The 22,293-nt window shown below is 41.2% G+C and overlaps 1 protein-coding gene across 5 annotated transcripts in view; it reads right to left on the reverse strand.

The window, feature by feature from the left end:
- Positions 1–22,293, reverse strand: part of LOC146829026 (uncharacterized) — a 143,980-nt gene that overhangs the window by 116,953 nt on the left and 4,734 nt on the right. For all 5 annotated transcript variants that reach the window (XM_085607666.1, XM_085607665.1, XM_085607663.1 and 2 more), the window contains exons 2-4: positions 20,651–20,781; positions 9,647–9,773; positions 5,568–5,759 (exon numbers count right to left, since the gene is read on the reverse strand). In XM_085607666.1, coding sequence (XP_085463792.1) covers positions 5,568–5,759; positions 9,647–9,773; positions 20,651–20,674 — 343 coding nt within the window. In that variant the 5' untranslated portion in view covers positions 20,675–20,781. The remainder of the gene's footprint in view (positions 1–5,567; positions 5,760–9,646; positions 9,774–20,650; positions 20,782–22,293) is intronic.

A 22,293-nucleotide genomic window follows, 5' to 3' on the forward strand; every position in this document is an offset into this window, starting at 1 on the left:
TCCTATTGGATACAGGTGCACAAAACATTAGGGGACATTCTTGGACTCCCACTTGTCCTTATACCGGAAGTGGCGTTGATGGGTTACCACGATTAATTTTCCCAAACCAGTCAGAAAGCTTGCTTCTCTTGGCCTTCTCTTAGCAAAACGTGAGCTAGCGTTACAGTGGGGCAGCAAAGTTTCTCCCACGCTCCAAGGCTGGTTGAATAGCTTAGCACATTGTAATACACACAGCGAGATCTACTCTAGCCTAATGCCCAGCACTACCCGCCCTAAGGATATCTGGGGTCCATACAAGACATATCTTGATAATTTGCTCAACTCTTCTTCCTCCCAATCTAGTTCGGGATTGTACCAGCAGGTATAGTATAGTTTATATGGAATGCACCTAGACAAGCAAAAGGAGGTTTTATATGTCATTGCTGATTTTCGCTCCACCTTATTTTTTCTCCAAGCAGCAGGTTCTGTTGAGGGTGGATTAGGATGATTACAGGTGTCAGACCAGACTCTGGATGTATTGACATGCACGGGAGGGGCATTCAGGTGCGGGATACATTGATTGCCAAACATGGTTATGTATTGTACTGTATATTGGAGCCATGGCTGAAATTTCGAGATGAATATTTCCATTATATTGTGAACTATGCAGAATTACACGATATCTATGATGTACCTGTCAAAGATAACTGTATTGGATTGCTCATTTGCTTTTGTTTTCTGAAACGTAATGAAAAAAAGAAAAAAAAAAAAAAAAGAAAAAAACTACAGCAGATGGACTATGGCAGTCAAAAAACATCAATCAAGGATTTAGGGGCATTTGAGAATCAGTACATATGCACATAACATACCCGCTACCCAACTGAGATTATTTGGGATCTGATACACCATGCCCAGTCTAAGAACTTTGCTAAAGCGATAACAATAGATGTTGTTTCTCCGCAAAGTAGTCTAAGTGCCACTTCATTGCTTCCAGTTTCCAGTGTTCTACAAAACGGGGTCAGCCACATACGGCGCGGGGCCATTTACGCTGGTCAAGCAAACAGTAAATGGGCCAGAGATTCGGAGTGAGCGGGGCATACTGGACAGGAGACACTGATTTGCATGTCCCATTTTGCCGAAAATGACCTTACTGGCAAGGTGCCAACTCTGAATTGGAAGTATAACTTCCTATCATGTGGTTTTGTGATTATGTCCCAGTATGGTTCCTGCTTTTGCACAGGCTTCACATTCAGAAAGTATCCTGTTAGTGTTAAAGGATCCCATTTTCTGACGATGTTATCCGTCACCCAACTCCAGTATCTTTCCTTTAGCAAAGCCTTAGTTGGAAACGGGGTACTTTCTGGATTTTCCCACAGTGTAGCCATGCCAATATTGGATAACATGATTCTGATTTCCTGCAACCATCTGACTTTTTTATAACAATCTACTCTAATTAAGTCCTTCAGGCAAAGTGCATAAGCTCTTAGTTCTGGTGTTGACCAGATTCTCCGCCAGTGTAGGAAGGGTCGCAATCTGGCTATGTCGGCCAGTGACTTCCTATCCAAGTCGTGGAGCAGAGGACATATTGGTGTGTTTTATGGGAGTTTAGTAATGTTCCGCAACAACATGTTTTCTGCTGCTGTAAGTTTGGAAAGATTATTAAAACCCCGCAACTCTGCCCCATATAACACAGAAGCGATAACTGTTGTGTTATATATTTGCAGGACTGGACTAACTGGTTTAGTTCGTGATGAATTTAACTTTTTTTGCAGAATTCCCGCCAGTTGGCGATGCTTCAATGTAGCCATTTCCACTTGCTTATTCCATTTATTGTCTCCCTGCATTGTGATCCCTAGATATGTAAAGTCTTTTACCTGCTCTAGAGGTCGGTTATTCAATACCACTCCTACTCTTAATGATCTATGTGGACTAAAGGTCATAAACTTCGTTTTTGACACGTTGATTACCAGACCCCACAGATGGCAAAACTCTTCAAACAGCAGCAGGGCTCGTTGTTTCTTGGCGAACTCAGATTAGTAACCCACCCGAAGCACATCCTTTCCCCCCCTTAGTAGCTGGTATGTTGTAATTTAGGTAGCCTGGTTGGAAGCAGGAATCCACCATCCAGGTTTCCTGCAGGAGGCAAATGTTGTTTTGGTCCATAAAGAATTGCCAATCGGGGGATGCCATCTTAGAACCTAACCCGGCTATGTTCCAGGAGAGCACCGACAGTCCTGCGGAGCGACCACAGGCTGGACCCCTGCCACTGAAGCCAGTGAATGGGAGTTCTCTTCCCCAAGTGCGGTGGCAAGGCCGTTCACAACGACTGAGGCCTGGACGAGCCTCCTAGCCTCCTACTTCCATGAGAAAATTAAAAAAATTCAAGACACTTTCTCTTTGCTGACCCTCGGCTGATGGTGCAAATCTTTTTTTTTTTTTATTTATCTCAAGGAGTACACATATTAGCCATACATCAACAGAAAAAATGTACATCAATACATTAAGTAAATAAACTTGTAGGAAAGAGCCAAGTAAGAGAGAAATAATACAATACAAAAAAAGAAGAAATAAAGGTATTCAGAGGTACATTGATACCCAACACTTTTACAATTCTAATTTTAACATAGGCCTCCAAGTTCTATGAAACTTCTTTCCAGAGCAGGCACCCCTGCTCTTAGTTATGGCCATCTCTCTTTCGAAGGTCTCCCTTAGCATTACTCACCATTCCAGAGCCCTGGGTGGTATTTTAGATATCCAAGCACGGGCAATGCATAATCGTGCTGCTGTTATCGTAATCGATAGGAAGGATCTTAATCATAGGACAGCATCTGATTTGTAGCCAAGCATAAGCTCTTTTTCTGTCAATTGTATATTAATCTTTAAACGATCAACTATTGTATGCAAAACATCTTTCCAAAAGACAGCCAGACCTTGTCAAGTAAAAACATATGCAGACTATCAGCAGCAACCAATCCACATTTTGCACATTTGCATTTATCATTCATATTTATACCGTTAGGATCTATCCATCCAGCTATTCGTTCCGGAGTGTAATAAAGCATGCATACAGTTTTAAACTGTTGTAACTTTAGATTAACAGAATTTACTGCAGCATCTAAAGTTTCTAAAGCCTGTTCAATGTTTTCAGGACTAATATCCTGTCCCAGTAACACACTCCACTTTGATGCTAACTTTGAACTATAATTCTCCCAAAATTGAGAGAATAGCTGATATATCTTGCTAATAGTCCGTTTTGCCTCTGAGTGCAGATAAGTCAATACGTCTGATCCCATCAGTTGTCTTATATCTCTATGTCCCCATAATCAGTCTCTAAACTGAAGATATTTATAAAACATATTCCTTGGGATACCGGATATCATCTGTAAATCCGAGAACGTACGAAACCCAGTGGCATTATATAAATGGCGTAGTTGACTAATACTGTATCTGTCCCAAGCGGTCTCCACCCTGTGCACTTGGCCACCTGACCCGCAGCTCTCGCAGTTCCCTCCCATACCCCTGGAGACATCACTGGATATTAGGAAGGCCCTTAAATCAGGCTCACCTTCTGACCCATGTCCAGCCAAAGTGCTGGCATCTTTAGCAGAGGTAATTAATCCTGCGTTAAATCAGATCCTAAATGCCTCCTTGGAGTTTGGGATTGTTCCCGACAGGTGGAAGAAGGCCAAAATACTCCCCCTACTGAAAAACTCTCGGTTAGATCCAGAAATAGCCGCCAATTACAGGCCAATATCTCTGCTTCCTTCATTCTCATAAGTTCTGGAAAAATATGTCAATAGTGTCATCACGTCATAGGCTAAAACTAATCAAGTTTTGCATCAGAGCCAGTCCGGTGTCAGGTCAAATTTTAGCACTGAAACCACACTCCTAGAAGTCTCTGAGGCCATCAAGGAGACCTTAGATAAAGGTGGGAAGGCTGTGTTGATATTATTGGACTTATCAGCGGCTTTCAATACTGTGCCCCATGATCAGCTCCTCCGGAGACTTCGGGAGTGTGGCTGCGGGGGCACGGTACTCCGGTGGTGCTCCTCCTTTCTGAAAGACCGCCAACAAACAGTTTGGGCTCTGCCCTTTGCAGCGTCTATTCCCGTCTTAAAGGTGGGGGTCCCGCAGGGCTCAATTCTGAGCCCCACTCTTTTTAATCTTTATATGACACCCTTGGCCTATCTGGCAGAAGCCCATGGAGCCAAAATTGTATCTTATGCGGGCAATACACAATTGCTCTTTACCTGCGATAAGGAGGCAATTTTTAGAGGAGAAGCGATCAATGCCTGTCTTGCTGAGGTATTCTCCTGGCTCCAATTGCACCAACTGAAATGTAACACCAAGAAATCGGAGATTATTCTTTTTGGTCTCCCTATAGATAATGTATGGCGAAAATGGTGGCCCCAGGACATGTCTCCCCCTACCTCCTCAGTCAAGACAGTTAAAAACTTAGGAGTCAGGCTGGAGGATACTTTATCAAATAACTCCCAAATACAAGCTGTAGTGGGTGCCTGTTTTGCAGTACTCAAGATGCTCAAGCAGTTCCTACCTCTTCTGTCAGTGGCAAACAGAAAGATTGTGGTCCAGGCACTAGTTACATCTAGGCTGGACTACGTGAATGTTCTTTACTTGGGAATCCCTGAATACCTGCTGACACGCCTACAGGTAGTACAGAATGCAGCAGCCAGGGCTATACTTATGCTTGGCCCTAGAACACGGTTGTCCCCCCACCTGAAAGCCATGCACTGGCTCCCGATCCGCAAGAGGATAACTTTTAAAGCTATGGTTTTGGCATTTAAAGCACTCCATGGCACGGGGGCTCCGTGTCTCAGGAAAAGAGACCAATTCTACCACCCGCATTGTGCTCTGAGATACTCTGCGCTTCAGCTTGCGCGTATCCCCAAATTCCATCGTGCACAAATTGGTGGTCGCTCCTTTTAGGTACAAGCAGCGCAACTTTGGAACAGTCTCCCTCTGGCACTTAGATAGACTCAGGACCTTCTCACTTTTAGGAAGTCACTGAAAACCTGGTTATTCCAGCAATAGCATTCATCTTAGTGAGTCTAGTGCCTTTAGTTAATCACAACCAGGATGCTTAGCGCCGTGACACTCAACGAGTAGCTGTGCGCGCCAAAATTCCTAGTAACATAACATAAAGATCACCAGCTAAAAATGTAAAGATTACAGGCATGGATGCACACTATGGAACGCCTTTAGCGATAGCCTCAATAAATTTATAGTCACCTCATTTAGAGGAACGCAAGATGGCAGGAATCATACTAAATAAAAATCCTTCTTCCACAGGACAAACATTCAGGCGCCGATCTACATCCCTAGTATGCGTTATATTTTTGTTTCTGGAATTTGTCCCACTTTCCACAATAGCAGTTAGAGCTATACAAACCCCGATTACATGTTTAGAAATTTGAAAGTTTATTAGTAACATGTAGGTTCTGCAAATGTGTATCCAGTAATACAACCTCTAGATTGTATGTCCTTATGGAGGAACTACAGAGACAAAGACTTAGCTTTACATTTCCACAACACAGACTATAAATTGGTCTCCAATGTTTCTTCCTTACCTGTGCTGGTGATAGTAATACTCTCCTCAGAGTTGTTAGGATCACTTGAATAAGGGGTTTCCTCTTGCTTGATCCTTAACAAAACATCAGGTTTGGGAATTGGACACCCTTCCACGCACGGGCGATATTTTAGGCACGGCTCTTTTTCCTTTTTAATTCTGAATATAACATCTGGATTGGCAATTGCATAGCCTGTTGAAGAGCAGACATACAAGTGAATGTATAGCATAATTTTTTTTAGAACATAAATGTTTTCCACCTAATGAAATTTAACAGCCAGAGGAGCCTGTCTTATATTTAAGATACAGAGCATAAAAATGGGACACAAAATTTGTTGGAGAAGTCCTGGCTTTTTGAACAAGCACTGTGTGATTTTCAAGTAACATTTTCCTGTCATGCCTGTGCTAAGTCCCATTACATTATTTCAGTTACTAAGAAAGAGCCTTTGAAAAACAATTCAAATCCCAAGCACATACTTGTTACAATTACACACACAAAAAAGTTTTTTTAAATAAACACATGCAAGATTCTAGCGATCGCATCTAAATTACGCCTAGTACAACTCAAGATCTTCCACAGAATCTACTACACCAGAACCACTCTCTGTAAGATCGGGAAAGTGGACACCCCGTTCTGTCTGCGACAATGTGGGGAGGTTGGTACTTTCTTTCATACTATATGGGCATGCCCTGCAGTGGCGTCATACTGGGAATCAGTTATGTCCCTTATCATAAGGGTGAGTGGGAACCTAGTCCCTACAGATCCCAAATGCTGTTTACTAAATATTTGGGATGCGACAGACCTAAATTCGACATTACAGACCTGGGCTACCCTGGGTATTATGCTGGCCAAGAAGAATATTGCTAGACACTGGGGTGTGGCAGTCGCCCCTACACTCGCGGAATGGTGGAGGGATATGGACACGGCCATGGTGGCGGAAAAGACAGTATACATACACAGGGGCTGTCCCAAAAAATTGATTAAAAAATGGGGAGGTTGTAACACATATAGAGGAGATATCTGCGAAATGCCTCTTCTAACTCAAGAATTTGAATAATCAAAGTAAATGACACTGAATGTTGTAACGAGGTATATGTAACTGATCAGGTACGAAAATTCTTGTAATATACATAAGAGGTGACGAAGAATGTATAAAATATGGACTGTATCTGTTTATATTGATGCATGTAAGGAAATGATAATTGTGCCTTTCACACTCATATAAATAAAAGTTTTAGAAAAAAAAACATATGCAAGATTCTCTTTCTTTAGTTCTTTATTTTCTTTCTTTAGAGCCCAGCCAACACGCGTTTCGTCGTTTATGGTGTCCCCCATGGCTTCTTCAGGACTGTCATCTCTTCAAAGGCACGTTTCACACCTTCCAGCCGGTTATACTTCGGTCCCGGCGACTGCTATGTATATTTCTCATTAGTGTAGTAACATATTACATTTTTAATCATAGATTAATTAGTGCCATGTATATATTTACGATGCTCCCAATCTGTAGCGAGGACGCTCAGTACGTGTCCTCCCCGTGTTTGTATCTTACGCCAAATTGTATACAATGGCTTGAGACAGCTCTCTTGATACCAGATATACATTAGGAACAGTGCTCAGAAACATGTGGTTGAAGCATCACTTGATTACTGAGGCAGTACATAAATATAGGCCAATGGCAGACTTAATACGACTAATCTAAGACCCATGGCAACCAGTATTTGTGCAGTAATAATATCTTCATGTAAACATTAACCCCACAAAACACAGAGAAAAATTAATAAAGCAGTTAAAATTTAGGCATATCACGGCTGTTAAGGTATATAAATACGACATAAAATGCGCTGGAATCCACAGAAAAACAGGTAGTAAAAGGGTTAATAAAGTGCCTTATTGTAAATAGGACTAACATAACCTTGTCGTTTCCTTCAGGTTTGGCTCAGTGTCACAGGTTTGACAGAGAATTTGTTAATGCAGGAAATATTTACTGCAATTTCTAAAATGTTGAAAATATAAAATGTAATGACCTAAAAAGGCTTATCAAGCAAGTAAGCTTGTGAATTATTTTTGAGAACCCTGGATTTAATTTATTTTAGAAGGAAGTGTGAGAGGTTTAGAATTTTTCCTTTTGAAGGAATGTCTGTTTGCCTTTTGGAAATCAGATGTGGAAAAGGAAACCTGGGTAAGGCTGACTTGAGGCCTTTTCCCCTTCATAATTTAGGGCCTAAAGACAAATGGAGGAGGACTTAGGCATCATCTGCACACAAATAAAACCCAAACCCATAGGTTCTTTAATGTTTTATCACTGTTAAAAAAAAACCATGAGTTGCCGCATTCCGCATGTTGGACGCGAGCAGATGGACAAAAAGAGTGGGAAAGTAAGTCTTTGTCTGGCATATATGGCAATCCAATGTAATACCCGATCTCAAATCTATGTCCAATGCTTCACAACAAACATTTTTCTGATGTAGATTGGTGGTCACACACATAACCTACAGCACGTAGTCACACAGGAGTTTAGGCAGGTCACCATTGACCAACAGAATTACTTTACTGACCAAGTTAACAACCGGATGACTGCCTATTGAATCAGGTCTTGAAAAGGCATAAACTGCTGACTTTGATGTGTCCAACACTGCACGCAGAAACAGAATCAGTTATACCAGTTAGAGGGACACCTCATTTCAATGAGTTTAGGAGTCCTCTCAGTTGCCTGGTGACATAACTCTTCCAAAAACATCCTATTAAGACTTTCATCCAAATTAGGGTAAACATGAATTCAGTTTCGATGCCACTGGGTGCCAAATGGCTGCCACACATTTGGCTAACAGTTCTGAGAACAACTTAATGCCAAACATCAAGACATTGAACGTGAGAAGGAAATTTCTAATAACACATTACATGCCTTTTGGGGCATGATGTGACAGTAAGCATAGTGAAGGTCGCTGGCTCATCTAGCAATAAATGAGCCACCTTGATCAGCTGTTTGGCATTCCCTGCAGAACATCAGATAAAAGAGACATCCAGTCACCCTAACACTATTTGATAATGGCTACTGTCTCATTATTCCAGATTATAGGAGCATTGAATGATAATATTGAAAGAGCCCCCCATAGTTCCAGCAGTTACTTGGCCCATGGATGTGCAGTCTATAAGTGAAGTGTGAGCTGCAAGTGTATAACCGGGCTAGGAGAGCATTATATGGTGTTGTCTGAGGATACATACCTGGTTGATACAATGGCGCCATGTCAACTACAACCAGTCTGCATGTAACAGGCATGGCACATGGGTGTATAAACTCGGTTTGCCTTTCAGCACCATGTTCAGAAGAACACATATACCAGCAACCTTATGAACAAGCTCTTACTGACCCAGCCCCAATTCAATACCAAACCACAGGCTGCCGTTGCATTTGTCATGTTGATTGGCAGCTAGAACTTCCAGACAGAAACCCTCTGTAATCAATCCGCATCCAGTAAACACTTAAAGATGCTCCCTCACATGAATACAAACCTTGGAAAATCAGCAGGAAAATGCTCATCACCATGGTTAGCGAAGTATCTCACATTAATACATAGCAAAAAAAGATGGGCAACCCTGTCCTTCTGTTTAGGATAAGCATTTTTTTTATAAATATTGGCCTCTTTTTCAGCCAGTATTTTAGAATCATCCGAACTTTGAGGAACAGAGTCTGCTACGCCACCACAAAAACTACTTTGCCATACAGAGTACTGCCTGTTGCCATCTTGCCTTCACTCTTGGCAACAAAACATTGGAGCAGGAAATAAACTGCTTGGGGGGACCTTGTCTGGCCCATTCTTCAAGGCCTTAGTGACCTACGGGCAACAAGGAAATCCTTATAAAATGTTATTGTCTTTTCCGTCGGAAACATAGGAAGCAAAAAGTTCTCTTAGCTTTTTTAATGCCCAAATTTAGGTGGGCTTTTGAGTTTCAGTGTGCTATGCAAACAACCAAGTTGCACTTCACTACTACACATTTTGAAAAATAAATTAGATAGTTATCAACTGAAAGAAAATCTACAATTTAATCCCAGTAACGAGTGGTGTAAAACAGTTCCTTACCCAGTGAGATCAAGGCTTCGTGAATTTCTTTCAACACAATCTTGTACAGCTCTTTTTGCCATTCTTCCAATCGCTGCCACTCCTCTTCAGAGAAATAGACAGCCACATCATTGAAGGTAACCAGTGCCTGAAAAAGACAACGACTATACTAAAAACAAACTGTTGTAGGCCATTAATCTCACTACCACCCTCCAATCCACTAAAATGAGTCTAGAGAAACTATAAGGAACAAGGATGACTTTGTACTGATCATATTAAATAATGTAATAAATGATACACTTTATTCCAGTTGATAATGCAATAAACCGCAAGCGTTATGCATAATACTGAAAGTTTATGTATATTTTTTAATACTACTTATTGTTCTATAAACATAAAGAAAAAGTTGAAATAAAGGTAAACAAGTAATAGACAACAGAATAGAAATATTTTGAAAGGTACATTTACATCCAGGGCTTTTGCAAGTACCATGCTCAAGTACTGGTCATCCATGTATCGCTTAATTTTAGGTAGTGAACTGTTCGCATTTCAAATTAAGGTGCTATCTCTGTGGGCCAAGACCAATGCTATCACGATGAATTAAGAATGGCAGAGTTTCCCCAGATTAGTAACTCCATTGAGTAAATCAAGAAAAGCTCTTTGTTGGGTCCTGGGAACACACCAGAACCACTGGCCCAAAAAGACAGAATGTTAAGGTTGCAACATACAATATGCGAGCAACATCCTTTTTCATCACAGTGAAATACGGTCTGGAGAAACAATCTACATTACTATACTTAGTCCTTTAAAGAAGTAGTAATAATAATGTATGTCCTAAGGGTAAAACAAAACTGCAGATATATCACTGCCACAATCAAGATAATTTATTGGTCCCAGAATTTCTTCCAAGAAACTCTTAAAGTCTATGGTAATAAAAATGGGCAGCGAAAAGGGAGACGTGGCACAGAATGAAAAGGAGAGGATACTCAGAGAAAAATACAAAACAAAACATAAGTAAGCCAGTGGAGGTTTTGAAAGAGTGTGAACTTAATGAGGGAGAGAGACATAATTTAGGAAAAAGCAATTGGATGTAAAGGAGTTGAAGAAAGAAGAGAAAAATAGGAGGCAAGTATACAGAGGGAGAATAATATGTGATACTGCAACACAAATTGAGAGGCTCATAAAACACACCCACCTCAGAGGCAAAACACACTTGCAAGTCAACCTTTAAAGCCCAGCTTTTAAAGTATGTAATATTTTCGCTCATGTTTTTATTTATTTATCCTTTTCTAAAGGACATTAAAAAAAGTTGTACCCATTGGCAGAATTCTGGTGAGAAAGGGGGAAAAACAGTTTATGCACTCCACATGCATTTGGTTGAGGGCCACCCTTTCCCATAAGGTGTATCCATCTACATCTGCAGGATAAGATTCTTAATAAAGTAAAGTGTGGGCCCGCATGATGGTTGAACAAGGAGAGGACAAGAGAACTGTGACATCTGGAAGTAGGACTGCGTTTAGGACAACACATTTACAATTCCTCCGTTATGAAAAGCTGTGCATCCATAAATACCCCTACAGTGCTTCGAACTATCCCACACATCACAGATACTATCCCACACATCACAGCTGATACTGCAAATGACACAGTCAGTATCACTGGTGAGGAGTATTATATCACCACTCAAGTCTTCAGTGACATCCCTGAAGTAACTAAGCACCATACACCCTGCAACCTTCTTTGGATACAAGACCTGTCCTAGAGAATAAAATGCTGAAATATTATACATTGTTCTTGATCTCCTCAGCGTGCACACTAAACAGGTCCATATTTTCATGGGGCTTGGGTCAACTCAGAACAGTAAAGCAACACGATAGTCATCAAATTCCCACAGGATAACTAGCGTGGGATCATCATTCGTTTTGTGACCCTAAGCCTGCGGGCAAATGTAGCTCAGTTATGTACTCCGCATTCAACCAGAAATCAACTGATGAAGCTAATACAATTACAACTTTAACAACAGTAGTGTAAATGTGTTAGTCTCAGCTAAATTATACAAACAAATACATAACAGCAAACTAAATGATAATTAACCTCCAAACTGAATACAAGGAGAAACAAGATTTACAAAAAACTTCACAAGAAACAACTTTACCAAAGGATATATGGGTAGTACGAGAATCTTCTACATCCAGATGTTATCAACAAGCATTCACTGTCAAAATGTATTAAAGGACGACTTAGAAAACCCTAATGGAATAAAGTCACTGGAACTACAAGAGACTGAAGTCTTTAAAAATATGGAAGTGAATGTAGGCTCAAGAAAGGGAGGAAATGAAATAGAAAGTCAAAATTCCTCTTTAAGACCGGTACTTGATCAACAAATCAGATTTAGAAATATTTGAGGACGCTAAGTATTGTAAGAAACAACAAAATTTGACTGAGGAAATAACCTTAATAAAATCCGTGGCTTCAAATTCAGAAATAAACAACTCTGAGCAACCAATCTATAATAAACCCAAACCAATGCAGTTGGCTCAAAAATAGATGAAAAGGAACTCAAAAGAATTCAATCGACTACTCCCAGAATTAAAACTGAATCAAGAGACAATAAAATTGCTAAAGGTATAAACAAAATAGTATACACATTACAGTACCAAATGATAATTTATTTTGGACACACAAACATGACGATGAAAAAAATAATTCAAAACAGACTCACTAATGCTCTTAACTCCTACGCAAATCTGGCCTCTCAAAACGCATGTTCTTCGAATATCATATAGGCAAATTAAGCGGAATGATTAGGACTTACACTACTTTATGTTGGTTCAGAAAATGCATGTTGTCAAGAAACAGGGAAAGGTACTAATCTTCAACTTTCTAATTGAAAACTTAGAAGCAAAGACCGCTTTGGCTAGATCACGTGGAGGCCTGTCAATCCTACTAAAAAGGTATCTTATCATTAACTGTAACCAGGATAATTATGACATTTAAAAAAGATGACTGATAATCTCCATCAAATTTAAAGATGAAACTAAACTTACTGTGATTAGCATCTATATCTCAGAACAAAGCATGAAAGCAATAAAAGTGGTTTGATCAATTCGTTTTGATTTAGATGGCATGACCCTTGTAACAGGGAATTTTAATTTGAATCTATTGTGTGGGAGTCAAGCAACAAACATTGATATTTTGTTTTTTAATTATTTTTATTTACGCCAGTTAGTCGCAAATTTATACAAAACCTTCTACAAGGAGCAAGAAAGAATGCCCTAGCATATCACATTTCATTGCAACAGCAAGTCTTACAAATCCATACAGTAGAAAATTAAGACATCCAGAAAAGAAGACAATAGGTATGATATAGTCTTTATCAAAAAAATCCCCTAATACACTTATCCCCTTTCGTCTCCATCTTACCATAATGGTGTCTCAGAAGATAGAAAGTAATATTAGTGATGCAGATATAAGGTGTATAATAACAGATCCTAACCAAGCGGGAGACATCTTCGAACCTGCTTCCAAGCTTTATAGGCTGCCATGAGAACCTTAAATCGGGTCTACTTATAATAACGTGGTTCTACAATCTTTAATAGGCACCTCTTTGCCTCCGAGCCAAGTAGCATTTGATATACAGATGGGGCTTCTGCTGCATCTATATTTTGCTCCTCTGTAAGTAAGATCAGCATATGCTGTAAGATACAGGCCCAGTAGTGAGGCCAAGTATAGTTGATGTATCCCTTTTTTTTTTTTTATAAATGATAATATTCGCCATATCCCAAGATGATGGAACCTGCCCCTTCTGTTCCTCCTGAAAAGTTATCTGCATGTCTTTATGTAATTCCTGAAAAAAAGTTATATAAAATTGTAGAGGTAGCTTGTCGGGACCAACAGCATTGCATACAGTTAATGAGATAATCGCTTCTGAGAGCTCCTCTTCTGTAATAGGGGCATTCCAGAGGTCACGATCCTTGCTACTACGTCTCTTCAGTACAAAAATCTTTTAACAATGAATCATAGCCAGAGTTCCTATTTGTAACTCCCTCTGTACACAACTCTTCATAAAATATCCTGAACACTGAGGGAATCCTGGAAGGTGTCTCAACGTATCCATCTTTAGAGTCTTGAATACAGGCTATCCCACGCTCAACCTCCTTACACTTAATCGGTTTTACCAAACATTTGCCTGTAGTGTAGCCTCACCATATTCATAACATTCCTTTTTATACAAAAAGTATTTACAAGCATTTTCCTTGGACCAATGTAAATTAATTCTGGCCCTGCAGCGGGCAACCTCTGTTTGTGTCGAAGTGATTTCCTGATTCCTCTGTAGACATTGTGTTAGTTTCTGCTCAGTCTTCCTAAGCTCCTCATGAGCTTGTGCTGTATTTGTATATGCAGATCAAAATTAAGGATTTCCCCCCCCCCCCGAGACCTGCCTTTAGAGCATCCCAAAGCACAGCACTGACAGCTGTATTTTGATTAATCTCCAGGAATTGCACTATCCATTGTCTAATATGATTAACAAACATAGCATCTAGCAAAGGTTTCTTATCAAAGGAGAAAGATCCACGAGGTTGAGAGAAGCCCTTTATAGGAATATCTACCACCAGTGGATTATGATCAGATGAGACTCAAGGAAAAATCTCTATTTTTACCTCAGCTGCATGGGTCATAGATATAAAGCAAAATAGTGCAATCTAACGAGTTTATAATGTGGGCAGGAATAATAAGTGTAATTGGGGTCAGGATGCCTGCATTTCTTCCAGACATCTATTAATCCGTGATCCGATAAGAGTCACTGTAGAGCCCTGAATACCTTGGGTTTCCTACCCATGTAACTGCTCCCAACTATACGTGTCAGGGATTCATCTAGATGGATATTAAAATCCCTACATAAGATCAGAGGTGCCGGTCAAGATGCAAGCTCTATGTTCAGGAAATCGGAAATCTGTGCTTCGTCGATAATAGGGCCATACACTGAGCATATGGCAAATTTAGTTAAACCAGAAGCACGTTCCACAATGGCCCCATGCCTATATTTATCCGCAAGAGTCCTACCAGCAATACGTATAGTGTGCTTTGCAAGGATAGTCACACCTCAGGTTGAGGTACCCTGCTGTGTGCAAACTAGTAAAGTATATCCTAATTCCGAAATTACTCTGCGCTTCCCCATGGGATACGAGTCTCTTGAATGCACACCACATCAGGCTGCATTACTTTTAACTCCAGAGCAACTCTCTGTCTTTTGTCCCTATTATTTTTTTATTTTCTTTTTATTATGACAGAGCATTAGAAACACGCCAAACATTGCAGTTGTTGAAAACACGATCAAAGATTATTACAGTGAGTCTTTGGTTAACCTTCGTTTGCCATCTTCTGGCTTAGACACTGTTAGCCATCTAATAGTCTTGTATCACATTCAATCGGCCCCTGGATTTATCAGAGTTTGTATTGTCTCTCCCACAGGGGCCGTGCAAGGGTCCTTCTATAAATATTTCATTTGCCCCATATTTTCCCAGGCTCCCTCTGTTCACATACACTGACTTTTCCACCACCATACACCAGTCCATATCCCTTTTCCAATCCCGAAGCGCTGGTGGGATATCTGCCCTCCAGTGTCGGGCTAGGTTATGTTTCGCTAATATTAGACCTAGGGTAGTCCAGGTTTGATTCGCTCGTCCCAGGTTTGCATCTTCCAACACATTTAGGGGGCACCATTTAGGCGAGAGTGTTAACTCCTCTCCCACTATTCTAGACATGCACGATACTACCGCCTCCGAGTAATCATGAATTTTTGATCATGTCCACAGTATGAGGTAGAACGAACCCACAACTTCTGTTACAGGTTGTGTCCGCCTTTGTACCCATTTTAACTAGCGTAACACAGGAGATGTAGGCTCAGTGTAGGATTTTGAGCTGGACCAGTCTGAAGCGGGCCCTTATGGCTACTTCTCTTGGGAAGCCAGAGCTTCGGGCCAGTCTTCGTCTAGTAGGTCTGTGATGTCGTCCCCAACGATCCCTAAGGGATGTAAGAGTGTCAGGTAAGTTGTTAATGAGTTTTTGGTATGTGAGCGATATCACCCTTCGTGTTAAGTGCTCTTCAAGCAGTCTACATTCCAATGGTGACGACTCAGGTAGGTTTGACCCCCGGGGCACCGCTGTCTGTATGGCATGTCGGATCTGTAGATAATGGAAGTACTCTGTTCTGGCCACTCGTGGGTTTTTTGTAACTGTTTAAACTGTATAATATCTACCCCCGTGTGCATGTGGCCCAGACGTGAGATTCTGATTAAGTCCCATTTGTCAAAGCCCTTTCTGGTTCCCATTGCACCCAGTTGTTGGGATTCCCATAGGGGCGTAACTTTGGTTAGTTTATTCTTCCATCCTAATTTGGACACGGTTGAGTGCCATAGACGAACTGTCAATGCCGTGGGGCCTTTCAACGTGAGTCGCCGCGGCTCAGTATAGAGGCTTAGAAGTACACTCTCGGCTGGCGAACCAGCCAATGCATCTTATAAGCAGGTTCTGATGGTGGTTGGTGAACCGACTGATTTTTTGTTACTAGTTGGGCTGCCATGTAGTAAGTTTGAATGTGGGGCAATGCACTTCCTCCCTCGTAACAAATACGAGTCAATTTACTAAGAGCGATTTGTCGGTGGCCCCCATCCCATAAAAGGGAACGGACAGTGCAATCTATTGAATTAAAGTATGAATCTGGAACAGGTGTGTTTTGCAAAATGTATAAATATTGCGGTAGCGCCATCAATTTGAACAGTGCTACTTTACCCAAGAGGGAGAGGGGGAATGCACGCCAGTGATGAACATCGCTTTTGAGTCGACTCAGGGGGCCTTGCAGATTTTTTGTCCCTATTATTAAGACCACAAACATTGATGAAGCATATGCGGAGCCTAATGGGCATCATTCCGTCTCCGGCTTAATAAAGCGTAGACCCTTCCTGCTGATAAACATAGCCTAATTAACCTAAAAACCAGATAAAGCTGTCTTGCTCCAACCGTATAAAAGCATGGCTTATTTCCCCCCCCCCGCCCCCCCGAAAAACCAAGCACCCCCAGCCCTCCGTGACCCCAGCACCAAGCCCACAGCCTCCCTTGACCCCACCACTCCCTCCTCCCTTCTGTGAGGCCACCCACCCCGAACCCAGCCATTGAGGCAATGGGACCACAAGTTCCATTGTGATAGATAGCACCCACTCCACCGGTCAACCCCCCCATCCTGTGCAACCTGCCATGCACCATTATTTAGAAGCTCTTAACAAACAAAAAAAATGATAGAGAAAAGAAAGGTAGAGGGAAGGGAGAGGTAAGCTGAAAATATACAACAACATGGAGATAATCATAAAGTCTAAATATTCCTGCCAGCCCACAACGCAGCCACATCCATAGCTATGCCCCTCCCCAACCGTAAAGTCTCAACTTTGATCATTAATTGACTGCAAAAATTCCTTGGCCTTCTGCTCAGAAGTAAAAAAAAAACTGGGCTTTGTTTTTATACAAGACCTTAACTTTTACGGGATTGAGAAGAAAACCCTGGGCCCCTTTACTCTGAAACATTGGATCCAATTGCAGGAGTTGCCAGCGTTTTTCAACTATCATTTGACAGTAATCTGACCTAACGAAGAACTAATTTCTCTTTCTAGACCCTTTTCTATCTGGGCGCACTAAATCATACAAAGCTTGCCGAGCCAAGAAGTTATTTAGACAATTTAAAATTGCCCTAGGTTTAGGTGATGCTTGTCCTGGGTGGTCGTATTGTTTGAATGGGAACATATCAGATCTTTGAACTTCAATATCACAGGACCATTGCCTAAACTCGGGGAAATCTTCTGTGAAGAGTTCCACAATTAATCTTTCGGACATCTGATCCTTCCGCTCATCTGGTACAAGAAGAACTCTGAGGTTGTATCATCGGAGACGATTCTCCAAGTCCGCCAGCTTCCATTGCGTGTCGTCCTTCTGAGACCTTAGCGTATCGGTTTAAGTTTTCTGAGTTGCTAGCTCATCTTCGAACGTTGAAATTCGGGTCTCAGCTTCACTGATCCCTTTGGCAAATTCTGAGCACGACTTGGCAACACACTGGATTGAGTTATGCATTTTTAGGCACACCGTTTGAGTTCTTTGGCTCTCTGCCCTAGTCTCTTCCCCGAGAGCCATGATGCTTTTGTAAATGACGAGCGTGATACTTCCTCTGAGCTCTTGTGTGCAGCTGGAGAAGTCTGCTCCATCAGCACAAAGTACAGAAGAAAAATAATAATCCCATGAGAGTACCCCTGTGTCTTCTCTTTGGTTCAGTGCGTCAGGTAGCCCCTTTTTAGGTCGAGCATTCGAGACCTCTTGTATATACTTTAGTTTACACTTATATGTGTAAGAACTTTGTGGGCTTAGGAGATCAGCCCTAGGACTTGTCTGCTTCCGCTTAGGGACATTTTGTTCTGTTCAACTGCCTCCAATTAACTTTCTTGATAGAAAACGACAAACAGAGGTCAGTAAAATATCAGAATCACTTTCGCATTCTCTAGATTCTAGTCCATAGAAATTGTCTTCCACGAGCACCCGTAGACAATAATATTTTTAAAAAATCTTGTATTTTCAGTTAAATGACCACCGAAGGCCCTGATGTTTTATTAAAAAACAGAGCTTTGGACTATACCATTTCCCGCTGAAAGGCAATATTTCTCTCAATGTGTTTCCATACCTGGCGTGTCACTCAGCTTGGTGCTTACCTTCCCTCCATGTTAAAGAACAGTATTTGTTTCAGCACACATGCTAATGTGCTGCATAGCTAAATACACATAAGATCCCAAAGGGGAGACCGATTCCATTGCAAATGCCTGTTCCGTACAGCACCTGATTGGCATTAAAAATACTCACTGTCCTCTTCCTCCAAATGTAAGCTACTCGAGTCACTCCATCCACTACCTGGTGACTCTCCCCCTGAACACCGCTCTAAGACATAAGAAACCTCGTCCCCCGAAGAGTTGGACGGATCCGAAACGGAGAAGGATTTCTCCCCAGAAATTGCCTCTTTCCTGGCTTCAAGAATGTCAGCTTGCTCCGCCCAGCTCTGGCTTTTGCGATCTCCCTTCCTAGGCTTCTTCAACCTTTTTGTAGACGTTGCTTTTAAGGATGTATCCTTGATCATGACTACCTCTAAATGTTCCCCTTCATTAATTACATATTTGCCAACCAACCATTTCTGCAGATACAGAAACAGGACCCTGTACTGCACCAATAGAGCCCCCCACAACCCCCTCTGCTGCCCTTCCGAGCCCAGCACCTTTCTTCGATTAGTCCCCAGTGGGTTGGCTCACCTCAGTACTCTGACCGGTAGTGCCTGACTCCACCTGCTGATTCTCGTCGATACATGTATTGGTAGCTCGATTTACCATTGCATTATTAGCAGATCCATTTTCCATTAAAGACTGTTGTTTCGATGAACTTTTGACAGAGAAAAAGATTGCCGGGTTTGACTTTTCCCGGGACCAGCACCTCTCATTTTCTCGGAGGCAGGTTCTGCTTTGCTTATGGCGGCTGCTCCAACTCGCTGCCCTCCGCTTTTAGCCTTCGTTGACCCAGAAACATCCATAGACCCGCAAGCCTTAGATCCTCTTGCGGTCTTTGGCGGTATGAGAGCTTCATAGGAGGCAGCCCGGCGTCTGTGAGTGTTGGGACGTACAGGGAGAGCTGCGGGGAGGCACCGGGTGAGTTGGAAGAATGGAAACAGGCGGTGTTGAGAAAAAACGCTATAGGCAGTTCAAATCATATCAAATTAATCTGTAGCCATAAAGCGGTCATCCAGCACTAACATCGAGCGGAGAAAAGTCGGGAGGGTTATGTTATGTTAATAAAAATTTCTATAGCGCACATACACCGGAGGGTTGACTGAGTAGAGAGCTTACACAGCCGACTGCTCGGCCTTCAAACATTGATGTTTTGAATGAAGAATTTAACATACCTAAATTCCTCAACTGGTCTGCAACACTGGCAAATCTACTGTCAACTGAATAATCCTTATTTTGTCACTGAGGAACGTGGGTTTTACACAACTTATTGGCAGATTTCTGAATGATCAACCAGCTAATTATAGGTTTCATGCAGCAGGAAGCAGAGCTAGAATTGATTATTCTTTTTACATGCTGAAGACTTTGATAAATGCCTTGTTTTTAAAATGATTACTCCGCCAAGAAGTTTACTATTACTATCCTCATTGCATCTCTTTAATGTTGCAACTGTTCTATTACAACCCTACACGATTATTTAGTAAAGCATTTTGAGGGTGAATAGAAGAATTATTTGGAATTGTGACACTGTGCAAACGACCTTCCATTTTAGACTCATTAAGGTTGACAGATAATACTCTAAACATCTTCAGAAACTGTATATCCTCATAAGAAACCCATTAAAAAACATTTTACTGAGTTTGTGAAATCTGCGATAGCTATTACTTTATTGTTGTAAGTGGTTTTAGTTAACTTAAACAATAAATCTTTACCTACTTACTCTGAATTCAACCAGAAATCAGTTGATGAATGGCGGTCCTTCCTATACTGGATCACCTGCAACACCATGGTGAAAAAGAGTTCATGTTTTTTCCATTTAATTTTATTTTTTAATATGGTTGATATGTTTAATCTACTTTACTCATACAAGAGCATGTCAGCGTTGGAACCACACATTTAGTTCCCTATACTCTGGCACACTGATGGATTGGTAACTTGGCAAACTCAAGGAACAAAGTCTGAACCCCTGATTCAAATTCAAAATATTGTGCACCTAGACGAACTAATGAGACTGCAATCATGCAAATCACTCAGAGTTGCTAAAGATACTGTATTCTGTTGGAGCAAGCGAAGGGTTTTGGTAAAACACACATATGCACTAATACAAGTTTTCATAGTTTCTTCGTTTTTAATGGGTAACTTTACTTTTGATGAAATCTCGGAATGCTGTCTTCAGAATGCTCCAAGTACACAAGTCAAAAAGATATATAAAATGCTTTACCTGAGAAGAATCTGGCTCTGCCATATTTTGAATGACACTTGCTTTCAAAAATCTAGTTGGCTAGTAGCTTCAACAATGTGTTTGAGGAAAGAGCATGCAGGCGGGCGTGGTATTAGTACCCTTCAGTTCACCTGGAGAGAAAAAGAACAGAGCTGTTTAATTCAGTCCATGGGAAAACTCCCTATTAAAACTCTGCTTAAATGCAACCCACAGTGAACGTACCATGAAATGAAGAGATTGGTCCCCAGACCAGATTATTACAAACTTCATGCTGATACAAGATTAGTGAACATTTCATGCTCAAGAACATCAGAAAAATGATAGACCATGGTATAAGAGTTGTACCTAAAATAGCGTATAAGAGAGACAAACTTAGTTTATAAGTTCCATGTTGTGTGTACTATGCTGAGCAGATATGCATTTTCTTGTATAACTTCAAAGAAAGCACCATTGTTAACCTCTAAAAAAGGTTACTTTAAGGAAGGTTAAAAACACAGGTATTAAGGTTTAAATTGTAGCCCTAAAACTCGAGCAGGAAATTAGACAATTTAGGAGCAACACTGCATTTATAAAGACTATAAAAGAAGCAAATTAACAAGAAGAAATTATTTTAATTTGGTGTGTGTTATGTGGCACTGCATAAAATTACAGCACCACTCCTATATTTTTAGTGCTGCTGCCTCGGAAAGAAAAATGTTTTTTTTAACTGTCATTATTGACCTACTAGCCTTAATTCCTTTTCACTTTATCTCTTGTGCCTTGTGTTTACTCTACAACCAATGCCCCACACAGCATTGGCTTAATAGAGATGGTCCATGGTCTGCTGTGAACCTTTTCTGCTGTCAAGCATCCAGCTAGCACCCCAACCAGCCTAAAAACGTACTGTTACAAGTGCAGATAGGCAGAGTGGGGACTATGACTGAAGAGCACACTCCCTCCATTCACCACATTTCGTTTTCCTTTCATTCCCCTAACCCTGCTTTGTAGGCAGATCTCCAGCCCTCATGTGGCTTGAGCGCTAGCCTGATCTATAAGTGGATAAACAATAAAGTGTGTCAATTGTATCTTCTTGGCACACAGTGTGTCACTTGGCCAGAATGGGGTGTGCTCCTAAATCATCACAGCTAGTCTGGCTTTAGCCACAAAGCGGGAGTCTCTACTACCCCAGATAAAAGTGTATACACATTTTGGGAGAACTACTATGGACAAGATGGCTCAATGAGTTAGCTCCACTTGTGGATGCCTGCACGGATCTGAAAATCAGGAACTTGAATCTAGGCAAGGCAGACTCTTGACCATCTTTTGGACTTCAGTAATTTCAGTACCATTACATTGGATAAAAGTAACATCTGCTATTAACAGAAAGCACTCCAACCACTCAAATGTGGGTTGTCTTCGGAATTACTGGTTACTGTGGGGACTTTCTGGACAACTATGATTCCACTGTAGCTTCGTCACTACACTGATGCCCTGGAGGCAGGTAAAACATTAATTAGACCGTGAACTGTTAGCAGGGCTCTGAACAGCAGAAGGGTTTGTAGAAAAGGCTACATACAGAGACAGAATTTTGTCAGCCCTTCATAGCTCAGACTGACGCCTCCAGTTATGGTATTATCACAATTCATTCCAAACTTATTGATACC

Source organism: Triturus cristatus, chromosome 5_2, assembly GCF_964204655.1.
Source record: "Triturus cristatus chromosome 5_2, aTriCri1.1, whole genome shotgun sequence".
Lineage (NCBI taxonomy): Eukaryota > Metazoa > Chordata > Amphibia > Caudata > Salamandridae > Triturus > Triturus cristatus.